The 21,792-nt window shown below is 35.5% G+C and overlaps 4 protein-coding genes across 4 annotated transcripts in view; 2 read left to right on the top strand and 2 right to left on the bottom strand.

Annotated features, from left to right (window-relative positions):
* Positions 1-158: 158 nt before the first annotated feature.
* On the bottom strand, positions 159-13,674 carry LOC132787819 (meiosis regulator and mRNA stability factor 1). The gene is made up of 8 exons (XM_060795167.1): positions 13,265-13,674; positions 11,985-12,108; positions 6,745-7,678; positions 4,930-5,061; positions 3,086-4,870; positions 2,758-3,019; positions 1,022-1,773; positions 159-373 (listed from the first exon to the last, which is right to left on the bottom strand). Exons 2-8 carry the CDS (start codon positions 12,002-12,004, stop codon positions 176-178), a joined length of 4,083 nt encoding a protein of 1,360 aa, XP_060651150.1. The 5' UTR covers positions 12,005-12,108; positions 13,265-13,674; the 3' UTR covers positions 159-175.
* On the top strand, positions 9,038-10,671 carry LOC132796963 (fibrinogen-like protein 1). The gene is made up of 2 exons (XM_060808349.1): positions 9,038-10,401; positions 10,471-10,671. Exons 1-2 carry the CDS (start codon positions 9,368-9,370, stop codon positions 10,574-10,576), a joined length of 1,140 nt encoding a protein of 379 aa, XP_060664332.1. The 5' UTR covers positions 9,038-9,367; the 3' UTR covers positions 10,577-10,671.
* Positions 13,675-16,642: 2,968 nt separating the features above from the next.
* LOC132791971 (scavenger receptor class B member 1) overlaps positions 16,643-21,792 on the top strand; it is a 33,662-nt gene continuing 28,512 nt past the window's right edge. Inside the window, exon 1 of the mRNA XM_060801163.1 lies at positions 16,643-16,723. Within this exon, the coding sequence (XP_060657146.1) occupies positions 16,705-16,723 (19 nt within the window). The 5' untranslated portion in view covers positions 16,643-16,704. The remainder of the gene's footprint in view (positions 16,724-21,792) is intronic.
* Positions 19,848-21,437, bottom strand: LOC132792012 (fibrinogen-like protein 1). Its single transcript, XM_060801203.1, has 3 exons — positions 21,320-21,437; positions 20,127-21,250; positions 19,848-20,061 (listed from the first exon to the last, which is right to left on the bottom strand). The coding sequence occupies exons 1-3, from the start codon at positions 21,398-21,400 to the stop codon at positions 19,974-19,976; spliced, it is 1,293 nt and encodes a 430-aa protein (XP_060657186.1). The 5' UTR covers positions 21,401-21,437; the 3' UTR covers positions 19,848-19,973.

Raw genomic sequence — 21,792 nt, 5'->3', positions numbered from 1 at the left:
TATAAATGTTGTTTGTGGAATTTATAAATTGGCTTTAACAAAAGGCGCTTACAACTAGACGAAACTTATAAAGATTTAATACGGTTTGTGTAGAAATGAAATCAATTTATAACATTATTTCAGCTCACCGGGAGCTCTCTCTATTTTAATCTCTTTCATTATACCGGTCTTAATTTTAGACTATCTTGCGATCATGATTATCGAAATCGAACAATTGCCGCTTCATGTTCTTGTGCTTCGATATGGTATAAGGCGATAAAAACATTGGCAGCACATTGAATGCCTTTAGTTCCGGCAAACGAATGTTGAGCAAATTCTGCTTTGGCTCCTCCAATGGATTACTCCATATAGGATCAATCCAGTATGGAAGTTTCTGAATAAAATGAAAATTATATTATTACGTTAATGAGATTATGATTAAAGAAGTTTCTATATAAAATTAGAATCTTATAGTTATCATATATTGCAATTGTTAAGAGAGTCTAATTATATGTAATATACAATAACGAAATTGCAATAATGAGATTAATTGAAAGCAAATTACTTTAGACTTTATACTGATTAGAATGCTTATCATTCATGAATTGATAATTGATCAGTTATTTTGCGTTTAATTGAAAATTTTCAAATAACAACAAATCGTCTGAAACTGAGAAATGATGCAATAATCGGAAATCCGTAATTAAATGCATTTTGCGGTTTATATTCTCTTATTAATTATCTTGTAATTAATTTATTATTGATCAACGTTTTAGAGTAAACAGTATAATTTATTTAACTAGCATCAATAGGCTAATATTTCTAATTAAAGAGTGCTTTAACTAATAGAGTAATAGATGCAACATTTTAAGACTTAATTTTGTATAAAATCGTTGCAAATTTAGTTCACTTTAGTAGTTAAATATGTTAAGTCTCCAAATGAAAAGGAGTGAAATTATTTGGACTTCTTTTAAAATAATTGAATATATATTCCACTTTTAAGAGGGAACTCTTTGATCTAATTTCACTACTGATCACTTACCTCAGATGTGGACGCATCATATTTGGGTGGCTTATAGCTGCCGCTTGTGGACAAAACATCCGAATCGTATAAGTCTCGTCCAGCATCCAGCGAAGTTTGATGTGGTTGCTGACGTTGCTGCTGCTGTTGTTGCTGCTGCACCTGCTGCTGTTGGCGATTGCTGAAGCTATACTGGCGACGATACCAAAGTTTGCTGGAGTAATCATAGGGCGTGGCAGCTGTTATAGCTGTGCTCGAGGCAACATCTCCCAGGCAAAGGCTGCTGTTCAGATCCGAGGAGGTATTAAACGAGCTGTTGCTGCTGTTGTTGTAGCCGCTGCTGTTGTGCGATGAGAATTGCTGTGAAGTGTTCAACACGTTCTCCTTGTTGTTGCTGCAGTTGCTCCACAAACTCGAAGCGGAACCCGAGCTGTTGAGCAATGTGGACGACATCACAGAGCAGTTGGCCAAACTAGGTGGCGAATACTTGTGAGTTGTGGGAACAGCAGCGGCTGCAAAGTGCTCCTGATATGCCTGGAAGCTATTCACCTTCACCTGCGGCTTGTAGGCCGTATTGTTCAGCGAGCTGTTCACCGCATTAGCGTACTCACTGGCTATGGCCCGAGTCTTGTGCGGCGGCGGTGATTGAGCCGGAGCCGGACGATTGTGCTCGCCGAGAGCAGAGCGTGATTGACGCTGTGTCTTATGCTTGGCATACGGCAACTTGAGCGAGCCAAACAAGTGCTGATGACTTGCCCCGGCACTAATGCGTACTGCAAAATAGAGTTAGGTTATGTCATGATTGATTGATTGACAAGTAACTACTAAGCATAACGGACTAAACGAATGAATGAATTATGAATTAATAATGAATGATTGAAATAACGGCTTGTTGATTGACGTTCTTATTAGTGCTGATTGATTTATGAATGAATTTGTTGATTGACTAGTTGATTGCGCACAGATTTGTTGACTAATGATGATGGATTGATTGACTTATTACAGTCATATTAGTGCTGATAATACGGAATGATTAATTTGTTGATTGAATAGAGATTTATTGGCTAATGATTGACTTATTACTGCTGATTGAATTACGGACTGATGAATTTGTTGATTGACAAGTTGATTGTGCACTGATTTAATGGCTAATGAATGGTTCGACTATCTAATTAATTAACCATTTGCGAGCTATTCAATAACTCTCAGATTCATTATTTGATTGATAAACTCGTTGATTGACGAACAAATTAATTAACTGAATGATTTACTGATTGATTACCGATACGCTTCTTGATTTCCAAAGGTATTTTTATTTTCCATGGAAGATTTAAATTTATAATTAAAATTATTAATTAACTAACTTACTTAGTTAAGTTACTGTGCAATGCGTAATGGCTGATATAGCGCAGTATCAGTTTGAGGATTCACTTGTTTCCTGACCGATTAATTAGCTTAAGTATGTACTGCTATAATTGTTCTGGTTAGCAAGTTGGCTAATTAAGTGTTTGACTGACTGATTGATTGACCTTAACTGGCTGACTGACGAGCCAATTAATTAAGTGACTAGTTAATATTTTCTATAACTGACTGTCTGAATGATTTAGTGATTGATTGATTGGTTAAATTACTCATAAACTGTCAGCTACAAAAGGTTCATGGGGAGATAAAACTTTATAATTGCCTAAATTACTGACTGATTGATATCCCTATTATAAAGTTAATTTATTATCGAAAGTATTGCTCTATAAACTTACGTTCACAGTTGACATTCAAGGCGACATCACTGCGCTCCTGGGTGGGTCCATTGTTGATGGTGAAGAGATCATCGTGGGCCACAATCACTGTGTACAAGTTGGGGAAGCCAAACTCAAAGGTGGTCGTCAGGCTGCAGTCCAAGGCGGTCTTCAGCTCATGCAGATACATGCTGGGACGCTGCTCCAAGAGACGCACCAGCGAGACAAGGAATCGCATAAAGGGTGTAAGGCGCACACAGGTTTGATCCGCTTCCGTATAGATCTGGGGAGAGAAGTTTAGAGAGAGAAGATAGTAAAGGAAAGATGAACGGAAGAAGTGGAGACCCACCTCGATAGCATGTCGCATGGCGGACAGCGTCGACTCTGTGAGCTGTTGCTTGTGCTTCGAATTGAAGTCCTCAAGGAATTGAGCTTTCGTCAACGGTTCCTGCTTCACATCTGGCTTGACAGGCGAAGAAGAGTCCCGTTGCAGTAGCTGCTTACAGGCCCGATGGCATAGCTGACGGAACTCCATGTCGTCGCTATGACAGATCAACCAGGTGGTTTGCTCCTTGTGCAACACCTCCACATAGGGGAGTAGCTCAATGGCGCTGGCAATGTCCTTGACGCCCAACGTCTGAGGTTGCATCTGATAGCCATACTTCTTCTTGTGCAGCGTCAGAATCTGCTCGAGTTTCATGCAGTTGGTGGAGTTGCCGGTGGCATTGCGGATGAGATCCTCGCACTGCTCGGCAAACACACGTCGGGCCATCTTGGGAGACAACATGATCTTCTTGTCCTCATCGTTGCTCTGCTCCAACTCCACAACGCCGTGAATGGCATCCATGAGATCGGCTAGCTTAAAGAAGCCATAATCACTCAGGCGACACTGATAGGCAAAGTGATAGTGATAGGAACGCACAAACTTCTGGAACAGAATCGTGTACTGCAAAGCATTCTGAAACAACTCGACCATCTCCCCCGCAAACACAGAGATCTTCTCGAGTTCGGTGTTGGTCTGCTTCCGCTTGGGCATTGAGATTAGTATATCCTTGCCCTGTTGCACAGTGTTGAGCACCACAATATTACTATTGACCAGGCCATCCAAGATATCCACAATGTCACACACCCCGTAGTCGGTGACATCGAAAGTCCGATTCTGCGTTTGAGCGAAGATCCCCGGTAATTGGGACAACAACACGGAGCTGTTGCCATGAGCCCGCAACACTCGCAACAGATCAGAAGTAAAGCGTCTAATTTGAGTGCGATGAGTGAGCGTAATCTGTCGATTCTCGCCATCACCCATGATCTGAACCACCGAGGATAAAGCTTCAAAGAGCTCAATCAGTTTGGTGTAACCGTAGTCAGCGACGCGACATTGTTTCCCAAAGTGATTGTGATAGGCGGGTATGAAGCGATTGAACTTCATCGTCGACTTGGGCGACATCTTGACCAACTCAATGACCTCGCGTGAGATCTGGAACAGCGGATCAGCTACCGAATTCTTGAAGTAGCCACCAGCATTGGAAGCACCGCTTGAACGTTCACTGGTGTTCAGACTGGCGCTGGAGCTGGCAGCGATTGAGCTGCTGCCGCTCGTGGAATTCAAATCCTTGTTGAGTTCCAGCCAACCTAGGATCTTGATGCCAAAGTTGTTCACTTGGATCTGAATGCCTTGGACACAGCACACCAAGTGCTCTAAATTAACACCGCTCTCATTCGCTGAGATCTGTACCTTAAGCTGCCCCTCGATGCAGTGCAGCAGCGTGGCCACAGGAATGTCACCCGGATGATGCTTCAACAGTGGATAGATCAACTGTTGGATCTCCGCAATCGTCATGCACACATTGGGCAGCGGTTCAATCTCCTGTTCGGCCCAACCCTTGTGCTGCTCCCTTTTGAAGTGCACAGTGCAGTAGGGCACGCTGTGCTGCAGTCCCTCCATCAGGGGGGAACTCTCTAGTGTGTTGACCAGCTCCGGCTGCAGGCTGATGAACTTGTCTTCATTGTTGTCTGCGTTGATTGTGCAGATGTCTTGCATTTTATACAAATCCAGGACACTGATCGACGTCTTGAAACGGGACTGGAAGAGCTCGCGGAACTTATACATGGGTAGTGTATAATACGGAACATCCTGCGAAAGGGAAAGCAGCTAATTAGAATGAGCAGTTCTTGGTTGGAGCTTCGACTGACCTTCAGCAGTCCGGCGACTTGGCAGCGCAGCGTGTTGACCTCGGTAAGCGAAGAGTCGCGAGTGTAGCTGACCAACATGCGCTTGTGGCCATTCTTCTTGCGGTGCAAATTGGACACCACCTGCTTGGCGAACTGCTCGAGAAGATTGGGAGATGAGAGATTGCATTAAATGCTAAGCTAAAGTTTAAATAAGCAAAGTAACAGGATAAGCAATAGTTCTTACGGTAAGATAAGAACACTTATAGAAAATCACGTTTAACGACCTCAAGTAGGATCACATAAATAGGCCACTAAGCGCAAAAGTCTTTTCGATTTTGCACTGTTGCTATGTTGAATATTTTCTTTTAATTCGAGAGGTACTTTTTTTTTTTGCCATTTTTTTGTCTTTCAATATACTAATTCAAAGTTGTCGGTTGATGGTGGTTTGAATGTGATCCACTGTACATATAATTATACCGCTAAGCGAGTTCTGGTATTGAACTTATTATGGCAGCTAAGTGAAAATAATGCCAAGAGAAGTAGGTAAGGTTAAGGTGTCATTAAGAAAAACAAGTAAGAAAGCTACAGTCGAGTGTACTCGACTGTGAGATACCCGCTACCCATTTTGAATAAAATATACCAAATATACTACAAAATACTAAAAAATATACCAAAAGGTATATGTGATATATCTATATAGTACCGCATTCAAAATATACCATAGACGGCACAATATACCAGATTGTCAGACAAAGTAACTAAGACCCCCCAGTAAGTAGGCGTTTTTGCCCATACAAAAGTATTTCCTTAATAACTTCGATAATTTTTATCAGATCGCAACCAAATTTTCAGGAATCATAACTACTATAGTAATTATTGTATATACATATTCGTAAATCTAGCTTTAAAATTACGCTTGTTATTCGTTTTTTTTTGATTTGCGGGGGCGGAAGGGGGCGTGGCAAAAATTTGAAACAAACTTGATCTGCGTGCAAACATAACACATGTTGTCGAAAAAAAAATTATAGCTCTATCTCTACTAGTCTCTGAGATCTAGGTGTTCATACGGACGGACGGACAGACACACAGACGGACAGACGGACAGACACACAGACGGACAGACGGACATGGCTAGATCGTCTCGGTTGTTGACGCTGATCAAGAATATATATACTTTATAGGGTCGGAGATGCCTCCTTCTACCTGTTACATACATTTCCTGCCGGCACAAAGTTATAATACCCTTCTACCCTATGGGTAGCGGGTATAATAACAATATCCAGATAGGATTCAAACTACAACATTTTGGAAAGGAACACAGCTTAGATAATTTTAGCCTGAGTTCTCCAATACATATAGTAGATTTAATGAATAAATATTGCTTTCCATTGAGTAGAATAAGATCAATTAGAATCAAAACCTAAAATTTTGAATTTCTTCTAATATATTTTTGTTAGTGAATTAGGATAACTTAACAATTAGTTTAATTACAAGTTGCAAACTGAAAGAAAACACTTTATCCGTAAGCCGAAATAAAATTGTTCTACTTTCATTACTGCGTTCTCAGCAACAATCTTTAACGAAGGCCGTTAAGCGAAAGTACTCTAAGTGAAGTAATATGTATAACAAACAAAATGTATATTTATATATATACCACACTGTTTTTGTTTGCAGTTTCTAAACATTTTGTTATGGGACCATTAGGCGAGAAAAATATGCCATAAAGAAAGCTTTCGTGCTAATGCAGTGTGACAGTTAAGGTGTAAAAACTGTATTTAAAACACCTAGTGAAACATTTTATAGGCAATTTCATTTGGCCGTTAAGTTGATACTCACATATAGATCGGGCACAGTGACCTTGGCATAGGAGCTGCCCTCAAAGTTGAGCGAGATGACGGGAGTGATGGGCTTCAACTGGCTCATGAGGAAGTTGCGCAGGCTTGCCTCATCCATGGAGTAGTCGAGATTGGTGATTTGCAGCGTGACAGCATCGCTGGTATCGCTGGCCACATTGGCGCTGCCATTAGTGCTTGCATTAGCATTAGCATTACCATTTGCATTAGCATAAGTCTCGCCAGAAGCTGCCGAGTTGTTGGCATTGCTGCTGCTGTTGTTGGAGGAGCTGCTGCTGCTGGAGCAGGACAAAGGCAGCACACTGGGTGCCATGGTGTTGATCAGTTCGTTGGTGTAGCCAAAGTCTGCCGCACTGCTGACACTGGGCGTGGCAGAGGAGACGCTGACTGCTGGCAGCGTAGTGGGCGTGGCCAGTGGCGCCATCTGTTGGTAGATGGGCGCAAAGAGCGATGGCTGATAACCCACGCCTGGATAATTGCTGGAGATCAACGGTTGCTGTTGTTGCTGTTGCTGCTGATGATGATGATGTTGTTGCTGCTGCTGCTGCTGCATCAGCGGATGCCCATTGATGGTGGCCATGGCAGCAGCCGAAGCGCACGCTCGATTGTGATTATAGGGCATATACCGATTGCGATTGTAGCAAGAGGCGCTGCCATTCGCATGCGCATACTGACAGACCTCCAGATGCGACGGCATCGCCGGTCCGCTATACTTATTCGCCAGTATTCCAGGCGGTGGCATATACCCAGGCAATCCATTGAAGTAACGCAACGCTCCTCCGCCTCCACCCGGATTGTTGTTGAAGTCAGCGCACAGCGCCGATTGCGGTGGCATTGCGGTTGAGTAGATTGGTCCTTGGGCTGCGGCATAGTAGGCGGCAGCGGCAGCGTGATCAACGCCTCCATCACAGGGCCAGCTGAAAGGTAGACGAAGAAGCAGTCGAAGTTGAAGTCCAAGTCGAAGGTACAGATAGAGCTGATAAGCAGTTGGACGTGCAATAAAAACCAGTTCAACGAGCAGAACAGAGAGTAAAAGGAAGGCTGGTTGCCTTTTGATTACAACTAAAGATTGCTTGAAAGGTAAGCAAACGAAAAAAAAGGTGACTGAGTGAATGATAGTTGGTGTGATTCATTCAGTCAGCCTTTATTTATAATTCATTTCGCAAGCGTTAAACTTAACTGCATAAATTAGAGAGAATTAGAGAATTAGGTATAAAGGGAAAAACGCTTCAAAATAAAGTAAATAAAAAACATACAAAAATTATTGATTGACTGAATTGACAGTTCAACTAACAGAGTAATAATTTTTAATTGGTCAACTGTTCTATTTTTTTAGCTGAATAAAATGAACTGTTTGGATTTTTTGTGAAGAATTTTAATAATCAACAATAAATATTATCCAATTATTATAATAATTTCTTAGAATTATTTAGAAAAGAGCAAAAAGTAAATTTTTTAAGGGCGCAGAGAATTTACTTTTACAGTTAATTAATATTTGAATTCTATGAAATTGAACTGAAGCATTTTAAATGCAATCGCATCCTTTCATAAACAAGTAAGAAAGCTGCAGTCGAGTGTGCTCGACTGTGAGATACCCGCTACACATTTTGAATAAAAGCAAAATATTGCGGTATTTGTTCAAAATATACTAAATATATTAAACGCATATTTGGTTTATTTATATTGTACTACACTCAGTATATACTATAGAGTGTAAAACAAACCAGATTGTAAGCCAAAGCAACTAAGACCCTTAGTAAGAAACCGTTTTTGCCCATATAAAAGTATTTCTTTAATAACTACGACAATTTTTATCTGATCGCAACCAAATTTTCAGAAATCACGAAGACTATAGTCATTATTGTATACACCAAAGCTCTAGCTTTAAAATTACGCTTGTTATTCGATTTTTGTCAATTTGCAAGGGTGGAAGTGGGCGTGGCAACAATTTGAAACAAACTTGATCTGCGTGCAAATGCTGTCGATAAAAAATTATAGCTCTATCTCTTATAGTCTTTGATATCTAGGTGTTCATACGGACAGACAGGCAGACGGACATTTTTTATATTTTTATTTTATTTATTTTTTCGAATTTAAAGAAAGTTCCAGACAATCATCCGACATGAAAATGTCTTCTGCCGAAAGAGAATCTAGGCCGAGACTCAAGGTTATCATTACTTAACCTCTCTCGTTCAGATCTATTGAGCGGAATCCACATCCGCTTCAGACATTCAATGACTTTAACGAAATATCGAAATTCAGTTTCAAATTCATTTTGTTTGCGGACAGTCGAAACATTTAAAATGTGCAGAATAAAAATTAACGGAGTTTTGTTACTGATGGTCCTTTAAATATTCTTGGTGGCTACAACAACTGGAGATGAAGTGAGATCAAAGACATAATACTAAGAAGAATAAAGAGTGATTAAAGTGTATACGTTTTCTTCCTATCAGACGTGTGAATCAGACCGAAAAATTAAAGAACAGTGCCGGCTTCATAATTATAAAACTGTAAAACCTTTGCTAGATTATTTCAGGCAGGTTAGAAATGAGTTAGAACAAAGTGAAACTAAGGAAAAGCAGATAAGTGAATTAAATTCTGATCTTATGGATAAATATCATGAAATTGTAAAAGTTCATGAAACATTCAAGAAGGAGGCAGCTCTATTAAATGAGTATAAAAACAAAGTAATCAAAGGGGAAAACGATTTGCAATTGTGTCAAAATAAAGTTGATAAATCTGAATCTGAAATTAATTCACAACAAAATATTATTCTTAAATTAAAAGAACAACTATCAGATAAATCCACCAACTTAGAAAATTGTCAAGTTCAATTAAAATCTCTTAATTCTACATTAATTGAAAAAGATGAAAATATAAAGAGATTTAGTGAGAATAATACAGAACATCAGAAAACACTTGGGTTGGAATTAGAGAACAGTAAATCTTTATTAGTAAAGTATGAAAAAGATATTCAGTTATGTCGTTCAGAAACCAACGAATTAAATAGGACATCAGAGAACATTAGAGAAGAACAGAAAAAAATTCAATTGAAATTAAATGAAAGTGAAACTAAGCTAATATATAAAGTAAAGGAAAATCAGTTATGTCAATCTGCACTTCATAAATTAAGTCCAACAACATGCCCCCCTTTCGGAGATTATTCAGGAGTTCATCAACTCAATGTCTCTGGCATAGGTTTATTCAATGTTTTGTGCGATAGTCAGTTAGCTGGACCTGGATGGATTGTAATACAACAACGAGTTGGGGGAAATGAGAGTTTCAATAGGGATTGGGCAACATATCGCAAAGGTTTCGGTTCTTTTGGAAGTGATTTCTTTCTTGGATTAGAGAAAATCCATCGTATCACGAGCTTGCAGCGTTTCGAACTTTACATACATTTGGTTGATCAGTATGGAAGTACCCACAACGCTCGTTATGACGACTTCAAAATATCTGATGAAGATAATGGATATGCACTGAGTTTGGGTAAATTCAATGGAACTAATACTATTGATGGCATGAGAGAGAGTGAAAACATGAAATTCACAACATTCGATCACGACAACGACAAAAAAGATTATGCTAATTGCGCAGTCTGGGATGAAAGTGGCTGGTGGTACGAGTATTGTATTAGTAGGTAAATATTGCTAATTTTTATTTTCGAAGGAATACATATATTTATAAATTTTTGTTGTTTCTTATGCAGCTCTTTAAATACAGCATTGCCATATTTAAGGTGGAATGGAAGTAGTTTTATTGTAGTTAAAGAAGTTAAGATGCTAGTTCGCCCCAAAGAAGCGATGAAGAAGTGATAGAAATTACTGAAAAGCTAAAATTCCCATATTTGACTCAATTATGTAATCATTTGTATAAAATTGGTGCATTAAGAAATTGCGTTCTGAAAAAGAAAACGATCGACTATTTAATGCAGCGATTTATTTTTTGAATGGAAATGGAGATCAGTTTTTATTGCATTTAATTTACGTTTTGATGTAGCAAATTTTAAGTCTCTAGACGCTTTCAATAGAAGTGCAACTACTTAAAAGTCAGTAAACTTATGATTATCCTGTATATATATATTTCTGTCGAATCTTGAATATTAATGTGATTTAAGAAATGATCTACGCATATTCGTTTCTTATCTAAACATAAATGATGCAGTTTTGTTACTAATAATACATACAAAATTTTGTTTTTGCAACATTAGTTGATTAAAAGGTAATAATAATTACACAGAGCAGTGTAATATAGTAGGTGCTATAAGTATATTTATTGTTATATTTATTGTTAGACAGATGAATTCGAACAACAAATGGAAGAACAGTGCCGGATTTAAACCTATACAAGTAAGAAAGCGAGGGTGCTTGACTGTGTGCATGTTGAATAAAAGCAAATATTGCGATGTTATTCTCAAAATATACCATAAATACTACAAAAATACTAAAAATATACCAAATAGTATATTTGGTGCATCGATATAGTACCGCATTAAAAATATACCATAGGCACAATATACCAGATTATCAGCCAAAGCAACTAAGACCCCCAGTAAGAAGCATTTTCTTAATCATATTTTTAATTTTGTTGGCAAAATAGATTTATAATTAATTTAAATATTAAAAGGAGCGCTTAACACATTATTTAAATAGGGTTTACTTTAAATAAAGTACTGACAATAAGAAACCTGATATGGTTCCTTGATCTTGCGTATAATAATAATCAGAAAGTGAAAGACCTTTCCCTAATTCACTTTTACCATTCACTTATAATCTCTGCATAGAATTTAACCAAAAATCAATATTTATATTGTTTACACAAGTGTCAAATATTCTCTTCATGTTATTCTTCAATTAAGCTTTCGTTAAATTTAATTTATGCCAATAAGAAAACGGATATGAGCTTGAATAAGATGCTTACTTACAATTAAAAAACCATTAAAAAGAATTATGATCGTAATGTAAAGGGCCTTGACTTAGTTGACATTCTTTTGCGAAATAAGTTTGCGGATGATGTAAACATTGACCGCAATGTTTACACAAATTTCAAATAGGCTTGAAAGCGCCTTTTCATGCTCTTTTACACGTAAAATCCGTTTATGAGCTCAAGAAGCACAATAACAAGTGATAAAAGCAAGAATGATGAAATCGTAATGTTTAAAGAATTCAACACAATAATTTAGATGATTCTATGAATTTCTCAAAGGTTGAAAATCTCACTCACCTGTAGGAACGCTCAGTCATGTTTTTGCGGTGTCACTTAGTGAAGGATTATGATGCTGTGATCTCTGAAGTGTGGCTGGAATCGGTGACTGGCACTAGAACTTGGAGGCAGTTTTGCGGTTTTGCTGGAATGTCAAATGAATATATGTATAAAAAACCCCAATAATCGTATCAGATATGTATAGGTTGTTGTTGTAGTTGTTATTGTTGATTGAGCTGATTTAAATGGAGGCAAATGCAAAACTTTTTAATTAATTAATTAATCGTGTCAGGCTGCAGATATCCATAGAGCTGTTAACATGAAACAATTTGCATGGGAACATCAATAAAAAAAAAAAACTAGAATAAATAACCGGCTTCACACTCGATGACAAAGAAAGAGAGAGATAGAGAGAGAGAAAGAGAAAGCGAGATGGAGACGAAGAGCTTGAAATAAGTTCGCGAGAAATATATTTAACTAATGCCAAATGCGACACTTTTGCATTGAGCACAGTTATCTGTAGACATCAATACAGTTAACTATACCGTGGGGCGAGACTTGTTTGTAATTGAAATCGCATTGAAACACTTGCTGATTGATGGTGATGATCGAGTCAGAATCAGTGACTTAGTACTTCAACATGTCAGTGCTTGTGCAACATTGCAACTAATTTGCAAATATGCTAATTCAATTACAATGACGGTAATGTCAACGACTAAAGCACACCCTGGGGTGATTTTTATGACTGCAATTTGTAATACTTTACTAGGTATGACTAATGATCATTCTAAATATTTCCACAACATGGAAAAATTGCAAAATATGATGGAAATATTTTATAAACTGATTTAATTGATGGAACAGATTTTAAATTAGGCAACATTTTTTTATAAAGAATAAATTATAACTGAGTATTTTAAAGTAATACAAAATTCCTTTGCCTTTTTAAAAAAGTTTTTTAAATATTTCACAAAACATTTAAATATTGTTAACCTTCAGTTAATTTCTAGCAACCTTACCATTTAATCTGTAAAGTCGGAGATTTATGTTTACGAATGTGAAAACAAGTTTGATTCAAGCTCCACCCACAATTACTCGTACAATTAAATCATTTATCGATCAATTAGATTTAATATTATTTTAATCATGCAATGTAGCCACGTTATTCTAGGAATGTCTAATTGGTCACGTGTGTTGATCCAGTGTGCAATTAGATGTCCAAACCCTCAGTGCTTGACAATTATCAATTTCAGCAAGCATAGCATTACTTTTGAGACACTGTAGCTTATGCAAATACTCACGTGTGCAACTTGTTGGCCGAAGCAAAATGATGATTGTTCGCAATTTAATTGTTGAATAAACTATTTTCTATGTTCACAGAATCGACAGCGTTATCAATTTGGAATTTTATTTAGTAATCCGTTTGAACTTTTGGACAAGTTGTGCGGAAATAATTTGAACAAATACAAGTAAAATAAAGTCGCATTAAATGGGTGTAACAAACGCGTAAACTCTCAATAAAAATTATAATAACTATGTTTTTTTAATTTAAAACAAGCAAAGAAAAACTAAAGCCGCATAATCCTTTGACAGCAAAAGAAAATAGAATTTAATAAAAATAATAAAACACTGAGAACAAATAAAATATTTTTTCTGGCTTCTTTGTGTGTGCGTGGTGCGTTTCTCGATGGCAACTGAGGCTGAGGCTGAGGCTGAGAGAGAGGCTTGGCAAGGTGCTTTGGCGCCAAGACTTGTGCTTTGTGCTGACATCACATCGCTCTGTAGATTGGAAGTGTTACAATAGGGTTGTCAGGGGGCGTGACAGTCGCAGTCGCAGTCGCAGTCACTGCCACTGCCTGACCTTCCAGTCCCCCAAACTCAAAAACTCAACTGTGAAGGAAGATGCTGTGAATGCTGCCTTTTACTTTTTTGCTTCAATCTGGATTGTGACGCATTCGCTTTATGCGGAAGTATTTTTAGAGTATAGTATTGTGGCTTCTTTGCTGACAGATCCTATCTCATATCAGATCAGAACTCACATCTCTCAACTCATGCACACGCTTGTTCCCTGTTCTCACTTCTCAGATTGTGTTTCGTAGTTACTCGTTGGTCGTTGGTCAATGCAATCCCTTCACTTTCTTGCCGATTTACGTCATCTGAGCCCTGCTTTATACTATGTTACTCATTGTAATTAAAATGTGCATTCAATTATTGAGAAGAGTATTATAAGTTTATGGCAGTTTATGTGACAAAATAATTGAAGAAACTATCGATATATTTATATATATTATTAATATACAAATATAATTTAAGTCGGAATTGAGATACAACTTGTTAGTTCAAGTAACTTCCTGTCGTTCACACTCGACTTAAGCGTTCTCACTTGGATTTAATTATAGTGAATGCAACATGCCTGCCACCTTCAATTTAACTTAATCAAAGTTCTAGCCACTGAATTACAGTGTTTAAATCTAGACCATATCGTGGTTGGAATCGATAGTAAAGTCTAAATCATATGTTATTGTGGGAGGAACATTTTTAATATTCACTATATATTCAAACACGTCGATCGATGACAATGCATTTTAATTCTAATTAAAATCGCTTGGAAATACGTGCTAATGAGTCCCTAACCGATAGTTAAGCTGCCAGGGTCCGATATTTAAATTGACACTATTATATTGTGTTACAATCCATTAAATATTGCAAGGCGAACTATTCATATTCATATTGTTCTTAATGACTTTATCTAAACGAAGTAAATAACATTCTTAGATTTTTATTAAACCAAAGTACAAAATATGTTTACAAAATGTTCGTAATTTTATAGACTTCCCAAAAAATAATGGAATATTTTAGGAAAAAGAATATCTCGAAGATTGTTTTTCCATCCTGTACTAAACAACTAACATTCACTATTCGAAATACACTGCGCAAGTTCTTTGATTTGATGTATTTGAATAAAAACATATTATTTATGCTACATTGTAAGGGAATTTGTTTTATCAGTCGTTAGTTGGGGTCGTTGGGCAGCTGCTATGGGCATCCGCTTCATGTTTCAAGTCTTTGTTATCAGGTTGCCTTAAGAGATCTGAGAGTTTTAGACAAAAGCTTGAAGGGTATACAATTTAGAAGTGTTGCTAAGAAGGTTGGTTACATTACTATATGAATAGGTATAATAAGAAAAAGGAAACTTTGCGAATAAACGAACATAGAAATAAAAAATAATAAATATATTTATAAAAGAACAACATTAAAGTTAAATGTAATGTAGAACTAAAATAAATAATTAGAAAATATAATAGAACTAAATATGAAATATAACAATGAAATCAAAAATATAAAATAATAAATTAAAAATAAAAATATTGATATATTATCAATATAACAATAAAAACTAAATATTGCAAAAATATATAATATAAAGAATTAAGAAAAATAGAAACACATAGTAATATAATAATGAAAAATGAATTGTAATTGAAAATAATAACAGTAAACAAGAAATAAGTCCAGTAAAAAGTAATGGTTAGTATAATAAAAAGAATTATTTTACTATGATGAAAGTGACAATTTTAACAATGTCATTATGAACGTTTACTTTACTTACGATTAACTTAAAAATGTATTACATTTTATTGCTGGGTAACTTATTGGTGAACATACCCCGCTTGCTTATGTGTTCTGTTTCCATTGGAAGGGTTAACAGTTAGTTCTTGAACATACGTGATAATGCTGGGCAATGCTGGAAAAGTGACTCTCTTCTGGATCTCTGCTATCGCAATTTCCATTTCCATTTCAGTTTCATTTCGTTTCGTATTTTATTTCTCCACTTCGCTTCGTCTCCTCTTCGTCTGCTGTTTTCATGTCTTTCTCGTCGCGTTCAACGACTCTTGTGTGTTACTTGCGTTCAGCTGGGATATTTTATTGTGATTAAACAATTTCGTTGGCACCCCCAAGTTAGTCGGTTTCGTTTAGCTCGTGACAGCGAAGGCAATAGAAAAGAGTTGCGTGTGTGTGTGTGTGTTGGTAACTAAATCAAAGTATAAATAGTAAATCAGTGTATTGAGTAAATGGGGTAAATTCAATAAATAGTTCAGGGCTTTGGCTAATTGGTCCAACGACTCCATCTAACAACAAAGAAAAACAACAACAAGTCATAGTAAATGTGCAGCAAAGCTGATTACCAACAACAGCAACATCAACTAAAATACTAAATAAAGCTGACCCAATTACAGATGACCACACTTTAGCATTAGACGCACAATTGGAGGTGACTGTGCTTTTATTCGATACACTTGCAACAGCTGTTCGAACTGTCCAAAAAAAAAACAAAAACTTACTGCACTGCAGTCTGTCTTTCCTTCTGTCCGTCTGTTTGTCTGTCCGTTCATCTGTCCGGCTGTCTGTCCTGTGCTCATCATCAGTCACGATTCTGATAAGACACATGACGTTCCAATTCGACGCTCTCAAAAAGCTTCTCTCGTAACAGATTATATACGAATACACAGTTACTGCTATAAGTATACACACTACTTACACACTTATGCAAGTATTTGTATGCATTAACAGAATTTTATTTAAAAAAAATCATTTCAATTCATTCGATTGCTGGCAGCTGCCAGCTTCAAAGGGCAAATCTCTTAAAATTTTCATAATTCCGCTGAGATAACATTGATAACAATATTTTGTAATAGGCAAACATTTAATCAATTGTGAATTTGTGAGAAAGCTGCACAATATGTTCTCAATACCAAAATGTGAGTATATTTTATATATTACCTTAATTGTACATATTTCACTTTATATCATATAAAATGATTTTCATGATTCAAGTGTAAATACTTGTATGCATATGAGATTTTTATTGTTTTTTAATGGTCCATAAACGTGACAGACTTGTCTTATATAAGCTAGAAGCTCAATTTAGTACTACCTAGTCGGTCATTATTTTCCTGGTACTACTTTTATTAGTTGCTTGTTTTATTATTTCCACTCATTTCTGTCTTTGTTTATGTAGTTACATATATTTTATATGTATTTATTATTACTATATTTTATGAAGAAAAGAGAACTATATTTGTATTATTGTTCATTAGAATTTTTATGCTTATTGGTCAACACAAAAAACATACTAAAAAATCAATAAATTTCTTGTATTTTTATCGTTTTCTCCAAACAGTCAATCGATATTTAGAAATATCTATTTAAAATATCTTAACTTTTATCGGTTCTAATATCTATTGAGATCTTAAAACCTTAACCTAGGTCTAACTGTTCGACTGTAAAATTGTGGCAGAATTATAAAACCGTTGTCAGTGCATTGATCTTGGCGAAAATCTGTCAAGACCTCTGACTTTGCTGTTGTATAATGCAAATCGTTGAACCATGTGAACTTCAAATACAAATCAGCAAATAAAATGTTATATACACACATAAAAGTGACAAAAGGTTTAAATAAATTAATAAGCTGTGTTATGCATCAATCTCGAGTTATCTCGAGAGAGGCGTCGTGTCTCTCTCAAAAATCTCATTTAAATTATGTATTTAAACATCATCATTCAGTATTGATTATCGATGCATTAATTGACACAGCTCATCCATCGAACGTAACTGATCTACGCCAAGATTATGGCAATTAAACAATCAACGTTGACAACGACAACGAAAAAAAAGAGTAAAACATGATTTAATTAAGTCAATAAAGAGTGCAAATATTTGATTTCCTTATTATTGAGGTGTTAACAAAGTGTTCTCAATGGACTTTCGAATGGGGAAATAAACGTGAAAGTGAACTTTAAATCTTAATCGCAGTTATTTGTTTCCAATGCTAATTATTACTGCAGCCAGACAACAGTTAATGATATCATATATATATTTTTTGTATTATATTTTTTATAGATCAAGATATTTATCCAATTTAAGAGCACACTTATCCTGTTTAAGCTTAACAACTTTTATGGGATTTCTTATTGAAATCGAATTCTAATTTCTCTTTTAATTGTATCTGTAATTGTAATCTGAAAGCCATACAATTTGCATATATTAAATAATTATTATTATCATTATTATATCACTTAAATCAAATTAAATGAATTGTGGTTGAAATTTCTTGAATGAAATGTATTTGGCAATTAAAGTTGATGTGTTGTTTCTAGTGAGTCCTAAATTATGTTATACTAAATAAATATTCTCTGAGAAATATTAAATGAGTAACAATTAGCTACTATAAAAGACATCATTGCAAATACTGATTACTCAATACAAAACAAAAATTATGTCAACATAAAGAGTGTAATTGCTAATTATTAAATGATAAATATGAATATGTCAATGACAGCCTTAAAACTCTTTTCGAAATCTAACTGAACATTCATCCAACTGACCTTAAAGCATCTACAGTTCAATGATTTCAAACAACTCGATGCATTATGTGTGTATTTGTGTGTGTGTGTGATATGTGATGCCTATAAAAATTATAGTATAGATTGTCACACTTCGTCATGCTAATTAAATGGCCAAGTCGATTTGCTTAACTAATGTGTCAAATGCCTTTGGGGGCCACAGCGGAGGAGGAGAGAGGCAAAGCAAGAGGCGTGTGACTTTAAGCCCTGGCCATATAATTAGAGCTGGTTTACACCGTTTATGGCTTTATATATCTACGTTTTTTTTATTTGATTTTCGTTTTTTTTTTTTTGGTAGCAGCGAAATGTCTTCATTATGCTGGACTTTTTTGTTTTCCACTTGTAATTACATATTTTACACATTTCATACATAAATTTAGTTGGCTTTTAATTGCGTGTAAATTGCATGTTTGCCATAAAATATTTTGATTGTTGTTCATAATTGATTAAATGTGTGCGAGTACACACTGTACTTGATCGTGAACTTGAACTTGGGCGGGCATGAACCACAGACATAATACTTAATAATACCTTCGACATCGGCATCGGGCACCTGCCATCCAACTGTTTTGTTTGCTCGTGCTTCGCTCGATGACAAATTCGTCGAGTTCGATGATAAAAGTGTTACAAGGTTTCGCCTTTCGGCTCCAGCTCAGCACAGTACAGCAAACACTCTTATGTATTTTTATACCCGCTACCCATAGGGTAGAAGGGTATTATAACTTTGTGCCGGCAGGAAATGTATAAAGTATATATATTCTTGATCAGCGTCAACAGCCGAGAGAATCTAGCCATGTCCGTCTGTATGAACACCTAGATATCAAAGACTATAAGAGATAGATAGATAGCTATAATTTTTGTTCGACAGCATTTGTTATGTTTGCATGCAGATCAAGTCTGTTTCAAATTTCTGCCACCACAAATTAACAAAACTAAAATAACTAGTGTAATTTTAAAGCTAAGGTTGAATTTTAGTATATTCAATAATAACTATAGTCTTTGTGATTCCTAAAAATTTGGTTGCGATCAGAAAAAAATTGTCGTAGTTTTTGAAGAAATATTGTTGTATCGGCAAAAACGCCTACTTACTAGGGGTATATATTGAATACCATACATATATACGATTTGGAATAATTTTCGTATTTATATGGTATGTTCTACACCGCAATATTTTGCTTTTATTCAAAATGGGTAGCTGGTATCTTGTATTATTGTGTAATTATTATTACCTTTTCATCAACTAATGTTGCAAAAACATAATTTGCTTTGTATTATTAGTAACAAAACTGCATCATTTATGTTTAGATAGGAAACGAATATGTGAAGATGATTTCTGAAATTATATTAATATTCAACGTTCGACTGAAAGGATATATATAATATATTGAAAGCGTGTAGAGACTTAAAATTTGCTACATCAAAACATATAATAAATGCAATAAAAACTGAAATATTTCCATTCAAAAAATAAATCGCTGCATCAAATAGTCAATCGCTTTATTTTTCAGAACGCAATTTCTTAATACACCAATTATATATAATATAAATGATTACATAATTGAGTCAAATATGGGAATTTCAGCTTTTCAGCTTATCACTTATTCATCTATTCTTTGGGGCGAATAAGCATCTTAACTTCTTTAAGTAAAATCTTCCCATTGCCCCACCAACATGGCTCTAGTGCATTTAAATGACTGCATAAAAAACAACAAAAATTATGTGTATTCCTTCAAAAAAAAAAAAAATTTGCAATATTTACCAAAAACCACAAAGATTGTACCACCAGCCACTTTCTTCAAAGACTGCGCAATTACCATAATCTTCTTTGTCGTTGTCGTGATCGAATGTTGTGAATTTCATGTTGTTAGAGTAACTCATGCCATCATCAAAATTAGTTCCATTGAATTTACCCAAGCTCAGTGCATATCCATTATCTTCATCAGATATTTTGAAGTCGTCATAACGAAAGTTGTAGGTTCCATCCTCATCAACCATATGTATGTAAAGTTCGAAACGCTGCAAGCTCGTGATACGATGTAATTTTTCCAATCCAAGAAAGAAATCACTTTCAAAAGAACCGAAACCTTTGCGAAACGTTGCCCAATCCCTATTGAAACTCTCATTTCCCCCAACTCGTTGTTGTATTACAATCCATCCAGGTCCAGCTAAGTGACTATCGCATAAAACATTGAATAAACCTATGCCAGAGACATTGAGTTGATGAACTCCTGGATAATCTCCGAAAGGGATGCATGTTGTGGGACTTAATTTATCAAGTGCAGATTGACATAACTGATTTTCCTTTACTTTATCTATTAGCTTAGTTTCACATTCTTTTAATTTCAAATGAATCTTTTTCCTATTTAATTTGTTTATTTCTGAACGACATAACTGAATATCATTTTCATGCTTTATTAATATAGATTTACTCTTCTCTAATGCCAACTCAAGTGTTTTCTGATGTTCTGTATTATTCTCACTAAATCTCTTTATATTTTCATCTTTTTCAATTAATCTAGAATTAAGAGATTTTAATTGAACTTGACAATTTTCTAAGTTGGTGGATTTATCTGTTAGTTGTTCTTTTAATTTAAGAATAATATTTTGTTGTGAATTAATTTCAGATTCAGATTTATCATTTTTATTTTGACACAATTGCAAATCGTTTTCCCCTTTGATTACTTTGTTTTTATACTCATTTAATAGATCTGCCTCCTTCATGAATGTTTCATGAATTCTTACAATTTCATGATATTTTTCCATAAGATCAGAATTTAATTCACTTATCTGCTTTTCCTTAGTTTCACTTTGTTCTAACTTATTTCTGAGCTGTCTAATAATATCGAACAACGGTTTCACAGTTTTTTGGTCTGATTCATACGTCTGATAGGAAGAAAAAGTAAACACTTTAATCACTCTTTATTCTTTTTAGTATTATGTCTTTGATCTCACTTCATCTCCAGTTGTTGTAGCCACCAAGAATATTTGAAGGACCATCAATAAGAAAATTCCGTTAAATTTTTTTCCGCCCATTTTAAATGTTTCAACTGCCCGCAAACAAAATGAATTTGAAACTGAATATTTCGTTAAAGTCATTGAAAATCTGAAGCGGATGTGGATTCCTCTCAATAGATCTGAGCGAGAGAGGTCAAGTAATGATAACCTTGAGTCTCGGCCTAGATTCTCTTTTGGCAGAAGACATTTCAATGTCGGATGATTGTCTGGAACTTTCTTTAAATTCGAAAAAATAAATAAAATAAAAATAAAAATATAAAAAATGTATAGCAACAACATTGTTTTCAATTTCTTTCAGTCGCGTGTTGACATTGGGGTCAATCTCCGAAGTACTCGAAATTATAATACATATGCTGACAACTATTTGGTTAGCAAATTTAAAAATCACTTGATCAAGTTAATAAGAGTAT

The sequence above is a fragment of the Drosophila nasuta genome, chromosome 2L (assembly GCF_023558535.2).
Source record: "Drosophila nasuta strain 15112-1781.00 chromosome 2L, ASM2355853v1, whole genome shotgun sequence".
NCBI lineage: Eukaryota > Metazoa > Arthropoda > Insecta > Diptera > Drosophilidae > Drosophila > Drosophila nasuta.
Note: the sequence above shows the minus strand (reverse complement) of the source record. Positions and strands in the feature narration are given on the sequence as shown.

Excerpts from the sequence above, each read along its gene's own strand:
- LOC132792012 (XM_060801203.1), bottom strand. The coding sequence starts at position 21,400 with ATGGGCGGAAAAAAATTTAACGGAATTTTCTTATTGATGGTCCTTCAA. Across the intron at positions 21,251-21,319 it reads CTACAACAACTGGAGATGAA|ACGTATGAATCAGACCAAAA; the intron begins GTGAGATCAAAG and ends TCTTCCTATCAG. Across the intron at positions 20,062-20,126 it reads TACAATCTTTGTGGTTTTTG|TCATTTAAATGCACTAGAGC; the intron begins GTAAATATTGCA and ends TTTTTTATGCAG.
- LOC132796963 (XM_060808349.1), top strand. The coding sequence starts at position 9,368 with ATGGATAAATATCATGAAATTGTAAAAGTTCATGAAACATTCAAGAAG. Across the intron at positions 10,402-10,470 it reads TACGAGTATTGTATTAGTAG|CTCTTTAAATACAGCATTGC; the intron begins GTAAATATTGCT and ends TTTCTTATGCAG.
- LOC132787819 (XM_060795167.1), bottom strand. The coding sequence starts at position 12,004 with ATGACTGAGCGTTCCTACAG. Across the intron at positions 4,871-4,929 it reads AAGTCGCCGGACTGCTGAAG|GATGTTCCGTATTATACACT; the intron begins GTCAGTCGAAGC and ends TCCCTTTCGCAG. Across the intron at positions 1,774-2,757 it reads CTTGAATGTCAACTGTGAAC|TACGCATTAGTGCCGGGGCA; the intron begins GTAAGTTTATAG and ends TCTATTTTGCAG.